Here is an 8,956-nt window from a genome sequence, read left to right on the forward strand (position 1 = left end):
CTGATCTGGACCTGTGCACTCATCTCTCAAGGTAACACACTGACAATACACACTTTTGAAGCAGCAAAGAAACATTTGCTCAGCGGACAAAGACAATATGCTGTGCACTGGAAGATAGCGCAGTGGTGTGTCTAAGAGTGATTACTCAGAGTCTTAGAGTAAGATATAGATCATTTGTATTTTTTGTTGTAGTTTTTAGTATCATCTAGGTGTGTGTATTGTGTGTGTGTAGTATTATCATCTTGGTGTGTGTAACATTCAATGACTGCTGTCCTGAGTCTTAGAGTAAGATATAGATCATTTGTATTTTTAGTTGTAGTTTTTAGTATCGTATCATCTTGGTGTGTGTATTGTGTGTGTGTAGTATTATCATCTTGGTGTGTGTAACATTCAATGACTGCTGTCCTGTGGCCACAGCTCTGTGTGTCATTACTGGAGTAAACATAAACAAGTCGCTAATTCAGAGAAATAGTTTAGCACCGTAAATAATATAATATAATAGAGAGAAACCCTTTTTATACTCACTTATTATTTTGCTCATGAGGTAAAACTGATGGGAAAGAGAGCCACGAGAGAGAGGGATAGAGATGGAGGGAGAGAGAGGGAGGGAGAGAGATAGAGAGAGAGAGGGAGAGAGATGGAGGGAGAGAGAGAGAGAAAGGGAGAGGGAGAGGGAGAGAGATGGAGGGAGGGAGAGAGAGGGAGGGAGAGAGATGGAGGGAGAGAGAGAGAGAGGGGAGAGAGGGGGGGAGAGGGAGAGAGATAGAGAGAGAGAGAGGGAGGGGAGAGAGGAGGGGGGGAGAGAGAGAGACAAAGAGAGGAAAAGAGTGTGAGAGAGAGGAAGCTGTTGCTTTGTTAGCACACTGAAAGGTGCAGACCTCTGATCCACAGCCCTCTGCTGGCCCTGGGCCAGATGGCAGTACAGGCCTGTGCAACACGGGGGAGAAAGAGAGAGAAAGAGAGAGAAAGAGAGAGAGAGACAGAGAGAGAGAGACAGAGAGAGAGAGAGAGAGAGAAAGAGAGGGAGAGAGAGAAAGAGAGGGAGAGAGAGAGAGAGAGTGAGTGCCCACTGCTGGCCCTGGTCCAGACGGCAGTACAGGCCTGTGCAACACGGGGGAGAAAGAGAGAGAAAGAGAGAGAAAGAGAGAGAGAGACAGAGAGAGAGACAGAGAGAGAGAGAGAGAGAGAAAGAGAGGGAGAGAGAGAAAGAGAGGGAGAGAGAGAGAGAGAGTGAGTGCCCACTGCTGGCCCTGGTCCAGACGGCAGTACAGGCCTGTGCAACACGAAACGCCAGATCTTTCAGCCAGGATCCCACCAGAGAGAGAGACAGGAAAGCCTGGTGTGTGGGGCACAGGTCACACCACCAGAGAGCAGGAAAGCCTGGTGTGTGGGGTACAGGTCACCATCACCACATGTTGTTATGTCAGGTTATCAGAGTCTCCATCAAGGTCTTTGGGAAGTGTTTTCTGTAATGCTGATTATTTTGGTAATTAGTTACCTCTCATTTGAAGAGAATGTGAAAGGGTCACTGCAGCTTTTCTCATGCTAGACATAAGTACACTAATAAACAAACATTATTATTATTATTAAAAATACAAATAATAATAATAAACTTTTGCCATGTTAGACATAAGTACACTGATGAACAAACATTATTATTATTATTATTATTAATAATAATAATAATAATAATAATAATAATAAACTTGTCATGTTAGACGCTGTTACACTGATAAACAAACATTGTGACTTAATACTCTGTAAACACACTTCTTAAATCAATTGAATGATAATATGTAATAAAATGTTTTTTGCATCGTATAAATGTTCTGTAGCTGATGAGAAATCTGCAGATTCTTCAGAATGCTTCAGTAAAGATTGTGCTTAACTTCGCTCCTCTTTCTGCCTCCGCTGTATCTTGCTTTCCTTATGGAGATACTAACTGTGATACAGGGGTTGGAGTAATATTCTTTTAAGTACTGTTCTGTAAAGTACTGTTGCACTGAAGAGTAATATTCTTTTAAGTACTGTTCTGTAAAGTACTGTTGCACTGAAGAGTAATATTCTTTTAAGTACTGTTCTGTAAAGTACTGTTGCACTGAAGAGTAATATTCTTTTAAGTACTGTTCTGTAAAGTACTGTTGCACTGAAGAGTAATATTCTTTTAAGTACTGTTCTGTAAAGTACTGTTGCACTGAAGAGTAATATTCTTTTAAGTTCTGTTCTGTAAAGTACTGTTGCACTGAAGAGTAATATTCTTTTAAGTACTGTTCTGTAAAGTACTGTTGCACTGAAGAGTAATATTCTTTTAAGTTCTGTTTTGTAAAGTACTGTTGTACTGTAGAGCAGAGATGAGAATCAAGCCGAGAGAGAGAGTCAAGCTGAGAATGAACACTGACACTGGCAGTGAAGTAGCTTTGAGTAATTTATTGTATTCAATCACTATTCAGGCCAAAAGGTATTTTTTCTTTGTCACAAAAAGAACGATCATAACATTTGCTATTGTCCTGTGGACACTGACCTTGAGTCGAGTGCCTCACAGCTACTAATCACCTCAGACGGTTTGTTCAGTTCGATCCCTGATGTGCAACAACTGCTTCTCTGATGCCGGCGGCACCTGCCATGATGTCCAGGGGCCGTGTCCTGACGCCTGTGCCAGTGTGAGGATTGCCACATACGTAGGTCAGACACTGCCAATATTTACATTCACATTCACATTTAGTCATTTAGCAGAATATTATGTCTGAGGTTTAGTTCTGATTTAGTCGTATTCATGCAGTCTTAGTTAGGGCTCATTTTCTTGCACCAAATTCCAACATACTACATGTTTGTAAGTGATAGTATAGTGTGTGACCGCAAGTGATATTACCAAAGTGTGACGTATGTAGTTTGATATATGTTTACGCTAATAAAGCAGGTCTGCGAGACTTGTGTTTTACTTTTAGCTGTAATACAAACAAAACTGAAGCATATTTAAAATGGCAAGGTCAAAGGTCAACCAAGCAGACAAGCAGACACGGGCTTCTGTCTGATTCTGATTCTGACTCTGATTCTGATTCTGATTCTGATTCTGATTCTGATTCTGATTCTGTCTGATTCTGATTCTGATTCTGTCTGATTCTGATTCTGACTCTGATTCTGATTCTGATTCTGATTCTGTCTGATTCTGATTCTGATTCTGTCTGATTCTGATTCTGACTCTGATTCTGATTCTGATTCTGTCTGATTCTGATTCTGATTCTGATTCTGATTCTGATTCTGTCTGATTCTGATTCTGATTCTGATTCTGATTCTGATTCTGATTCTGTCTGATTCTGATTCTGATTCTGATTCTCCTGCAGGAGAATGGAGGAAAGGTGTGATGAACATGAAGACCTGCTCCACCGCTGATATATGTGTCATGGGCTCACTTAACTTTGGCACTAAAAGGGTTAAGGTGGAGAGCACCTGCTGCACCACTGACCTCTGCAACGACCAACCTCCTCCAGGTAACCATGGCGACTTGCCAAACTCCTCTAGGTAACCATGGCGGCGACTTGCCTAACAGTTCAGTCCATGAACTGTTTTGTTTTTGTTTTTTAACACTAAACTAAATGTTTTCCACTGTGAGATACAGTGGAGGATTTTGGCTGGAGTTCATGACCTCCAGTCAGATTATCTGATTATTGTTCATTTTTATGTATTTGATTAAGTTTGGAATGGTGTCATTTTGTGTGGGGAGCAACAAAACCATAATTCAATCATATCATATATTGAAAGTTCAAAGTTTTTGTCCAATGGCAGAAGAGTTTAACGTGCTCTTGTTTTGTAGAGTATCTTAAAGACATCTCGAATGGCAGAAGAGTTGAATGTGCTCTTGTTTTGTAGAGTATCTTAAAGACATCTCTAATGGGAAGAGGTGTTTCACCTGCAAAGGTGGAGACTGTAATTTAACTGTGGAGTGTTTGGGGAATGAAGATCGCTGTGTCACGTCCACATCTACAGGTGAGAAATATGATTCCCATTCATACACTTTCAATTCCAACATCTCTCTTCCAGAATATGATTCCCACTTTCAATCCCATCATCTCTCTTCCAGAGAGCTTAAACTGACAGACAAACTTTTTTGGATTCAATATTGACAACCCAATTGACAACAAAAATGATTAACCCTCCTATTATGTTCAAAATTTACCCACATCTATTATGCTTGGGGTCAATTTGACCCCAGCAATTTAAACCTCCCAAAAAAATTCATAATTTTTTTTTTTACCCAAGTTTATGTGTCAGGTACTTTAGGTTTGTTTGTTGACTACCTAAATAGCCCTTAAAAATAAAATAATATCCCCACCCACTCCCTTTATACATCCAGAATACATGTTACGCGACTATGGAGAAATATGCAGATCCCCATAAAATCTCACTGATTGACCTAAAATTGGAAAGAGATATCCTTCTGGTGTTTTTATGGCTTCATATTATTTCTAAGTACATATTGTTGTTATCTATAACATTTGGAATAAAAAACTATTTCTTTTATCAAGAAAAGTAACAATGTGATGAAAAAAGTTGATATTTCTTATATATTTTATACAATTAAAACAGCCTGGGGTCAAATTGACCCCAAACAACACCTATGCGTAAAGCATGTGTACAGGACATTGAAAACATATCATCATGTTAATTTTGTGTTTACCCAGTTGTCCCCATTAAATTAGGAAAAGTCATTAAATATGAAGAAAAACAAATTATGTCAAACATTTATTCAGAGACGTTAAACATTGAATGGGGTCAAATTGACCCCAAACATAATAGGAGGGTTCAAACATTTTCAGTCAGGTTCATTTGAAAAAATGAACCTGGTTATCATTTAATCATTTCTCATTGATCTAGTCAGAATTATCACTGATGGGGGGCAAACAGTAGCCTCGACCACATTCGGGCTTGACGCCCATGGAGGACACGGGTTCGAATCCGGCCCGATGTCATTTCTCCTGTCCACTCCCCACCTCTTCTCCCTCTCATTTCCTGTCCCAATCTTCACTAATCTATCAAGTAAAGGCATAAAAGCCCAAAAACAAATCTTAAAAAAAAAAAAAGAATTATCACTGATTTCTATCATCCTTCCCCTCCCCGTCTGGCTCCCTGTTGTAGAGGCTGATCAGAGACCCCCGCGTACTCAGAAGGGATGTGTGTCTGCATCCATCTGCCAGCAGAGGGACTCGAGCCACTTTCTAGCCAGCATGGCGGACAGCCTGGACTGCTGTGAGGGGGACCTGTGCAACGGCGTGCAGGGGACCAATCAGAACGCAGGAAACATGGGTCATGTGACCAAGAGCAACACACAGAACCTCCTTCTTTTGCTGCTGATGTGTTTGGCTTCCAGTGATCTTGTCTCTTGAGCTCACACCTCTCTGCCTCCGATGTGTGTGTGTGTGTGTGTGTGTGTGTGTGTGTTCACACCTCTCTAACTCTGATGTGTGTGTGTGTGTGTGTGTTTTTTTTTAAATGTATTGTTTGGAGGATAACCCCTTGAGATGCAGCATCTCGTTTTCGAGGGGGTCCTCAAGACACAAGACAAAGACAAATACATGCACATTCAAACTCGCATTCAAACAAGTTCCCCCTCTCCCAGACCCCACCGACTCCCTATTGAATACAGTACATATCGCATTATTGAGAGGCATATATACACATATACATACATACACACATATATATATATATATATACATACATACACATATACATACATACATACATATATATGCACACATATATACACAAACCTTCACCCATACACACGTACAGTATTCACTCATAAATAAAAAAGAAAGAAAAGTCCAGTCACACATGAGCAAAACATTTACAGCAACAATTTGCTGGTAAGTAATTATAAAGGGATGTTTTAAAGGAGTGCAAAGAAGTGACAGATCTTAGAGTTCTTCCTGTGATGTGTGTGTTCTATATCTGTGTTCACAGCTCTCTTCCTGTGATGTGTGTGTGTGTGTGTGTGTGTGTGTGTGTGTGTGTTCACACCTCTCTTCCTCTGATGTGTGTGTTCTGTATCTCTCTGCCTGTGATGTGTGTGTGTTCACACCTCTCTTCCTGTGATGTGTGTGTGTGTGTGTGTGTTCACACCTCTCTTCCTCTGATGTGTGTGTGTGTGTGTGTTCACACCTCTCTTCCTCTGATGTGGGTGTGATGTGTGTGTGTTCACACTTCTCTTCCTCTGTTGTGTGTGTGTGTGTGTGTGTGTGTGTTCACACCTCTCTTCCTCTGATGTGTGTGTTCTATATCTGTGTTCACACCTCTCTTCCTCTGATGTGTGTGTGTGTGTGTGTGTGTGTGTGTGTGTGTGTTCACACCTCTCTGCCTCTGATGTGTGTGTGTGTGTGTGTGTGTGTGTGTCTGTGTTCACACCTCTCTTCCTGTGATGTGTGTGTGTGTGTGTGTGTGTGTTCACACCTCTCTTCCTCTGATGTGTGTGTGTGTGTGTGTGTGTTCACACCTCTCTGCCTCTGATGTGTGTGTTCTCTATATGTGTTCACACCTCTCTGCCTATGATGTGTGTGTGTGTGTGTGTGTTCACACCTATCTTCCTTTGATGTGTGTGTGTGTGTGTGTGTGTGTGTGTGTGTGTGTGTGTTCACCCCTCTCTTCCTGTGATGTGTGTGTGTGTGTCTGTGTTCACACCTCTCTGCCTATGATGTGTGTGTTCTGTACCTCTCTTCCTGTGATGTGTGTGTGTGTGTGTGTTCACACCTCTCTTCTTGTGATGTGTGTGTGTGTGTGTTTGTGTGTGTGTGTGTGTGTTCACACCTCTCTGCCTATGATGTGTGTGTTCTGTATCTCTCTTCCTGTGATGTGTGTGTTCTCTATATGTGTTCACAGCTCTCTTCCTTCAATCTCTATGTTCTCCCTGTTCCTGTATCTTTCTTTCAATCTCTCTCTCACAGCTGCCATACAGTAACAGTCTAAACATGGTCAATAAAGGGGTTCATTCCACACTGTCTGGCCCATCTCTTCATAAACACACACACACACACACACACACACACACACACACACACACACACACACACACACACACACACACACACACTCTGTTTGGCCCATCTCTTCATAAACACACACACACACACACACACACACACACACACACACACACACTGTTTGGCCCATCCCTTCATAAACATGCTGGCTGCTAGTTTTGTTGATATCTGAGCTCGACAGCAAATCAAATGACACCCTTGTCTTTCTCGCTCCTAAGGAAACGTGTTGATTGGCTGAATTAGTTTATAGCCCGGACCGAGCCACTATGTTTGTTTCCTAATCACAGAGCAAGGAATGTGTGTGAACAGTGGAGGTTTATTTAGTGTACACACACACACGTACACACACACACACACACACACACACATACACACACACACACACACACACACACACACACACGTACACACACACACACACACACACACACACACACACACACACACACACACACGTATACACAAGCACGTATACACGGACCGCTAGAGGACCGATAGGAGCAATCCGCTGAATTTGACAAAATGTGTATCGGATTAGAATCATGGACTGCGCCTTTAAGCCTGATATTCTCCACCATTAACTGCGTCCAAGCACATGTAAATAGACATGATTGGACTTTTGGTAAGAATTGAAATTATGTTTTGCAACATATAGTACTTTCAAGAGTTGTAGTTTCAAGGGAGGAGATTCAAAATCACAAATACTTAAATACAAATCTAGATCAGCAGTAAATGCAACATACCTTTGTTAACGTGCACTCTTTCCCCTCACCATTCCATTGAAAGCATCAGGCTACCATTAGTGATATACTGTGGATGAGCCCTTGGACATCATTCACCTTTTCACCTCTGGAGGGTGCAGTTTAATCACATATACTACGACAGCAAGTACAGAGATGCAAGTGTGTTCGTTCATTCATTCAAGAAATAGTCGTCGCTTCAGTGGTTTTCTTTACCAACTCTTCTGTGATGGAGTAACGTGGTTCTAGGGTCGAGATCCTGGTATCATGTCATTGAATCCGGGTTGGAATTTAATTTACAATTAGACAGACCCGGACAAAAGCTTCAAGGCAAATATCAAAAACCACCCAGGCATTATAATATGATAAAGGCATTATAATATGAGCACATAATATGATATGATAGTGTCAGCTCTTGATTAAACATATTATAATATGATAAAGGCATTATAATATGAGCTAATAATATGATATGATAGTGTCAGCTCTTGATTATAATATGATAAAGTCATTATAATATGATAAATAATATGATATGATAGTGTCAGCTCTTGATTAAACATATTATAATATGATAAAGGCATTATAACATGAGCTAATAATATGATATGATAGTGTCAGCTCTTGATTATAATATGATAAAGGCATTATAATATGATAAAGGCATTATAATATGAGCTAATTATATGATATGATAGTGTCAGCATATGAGCACATAATATGAAATGATAGTGTCAGCTCTTGATTAAACATATTATAATATGATAAAGGCATTATAATATGATAAATAATATGATATGATAGTGTCAGCTCTTGATTAAACATATTATAATATGATAAAGGCATTATAATATGAGCTAATAATATGATATGATAGTGTCAGCTCTTGATTATAATATGATAAAGGCATTATAATATGAGCAAATAATGTGATATGATAGTGTCAGCTCTTGATTAAAATATTATAATATGATAAAGGCATTATAATATGAGCAAATAATGTGATATGATAGTGTCAGCTCTTGATTAAACATATTATAATATGATAAAGGCATTATAACATGAGCTAATAATATGATATGATAGTGTCAGCTCTCACATGTCAAACTTCCACCTCCAGAAAAGTTTCTGTAGAAAGTTCTGTTGTGTTGTTCTGAAACCCATCTTCCTGTTAGGGGATCC

At 40.1% G+C, this 8,956-nt stretch overlaps 1 protein-coding gene across 1 annotated transcript in view; it reads left to right on the top strand.

The window, feature by feature from the left end:
• LOC105891007 overlaps nucleotides 1-5,466 on the top strand; it is a 5,540-nt gene extending 74 nt beyond the window's left edge. The window contains exons 1-5 of the mRNA XM_012817144.3: nucleotides 1-31; nucleotides 2,572-2,682; nucleotides 3,342-3,488; nucleotides 3,868-3,984; nucleotides 5,134-5,466. The exon at nucleotides 1-31 is cut by the window's left edge and continues 74 nt beyond it. Coding sequence (XP_012672598.1) covers nucleotides 1-31; nucleotides 2,572-2,682; nucleotides 3,342-3,488; nucleotides 3,868-3,984; nucleotides 5,134-5,381 — 654 coding nt within the window. The 3' untranslated portion in view covers nucleotides 5,382-5,466. The remainder of the gene's footprint in view (nucleotides 32-2,571; nucleotides 2,683-3,341; nucleotides 3,489-3,867; nucleotides 3,985-5,133) is intronic.
• The last annotated feature ends 3,490 nt before the right edge of the window (nucleotides 5,467-8,956 follow it).

Source organism: Clupea harengus, chromosome 18 (assembly GCF_900700415.2).
Source record: "Clupea harengus chromosome 18, Ch_v2.0.2, whole genome shotgun sequence".
Lineage (NCBI taxonomy): Eukaryota > Metazoa > Chordata > Actinopteri > Clupeiformes > Clupeidae > Clupea > Clupea harengus.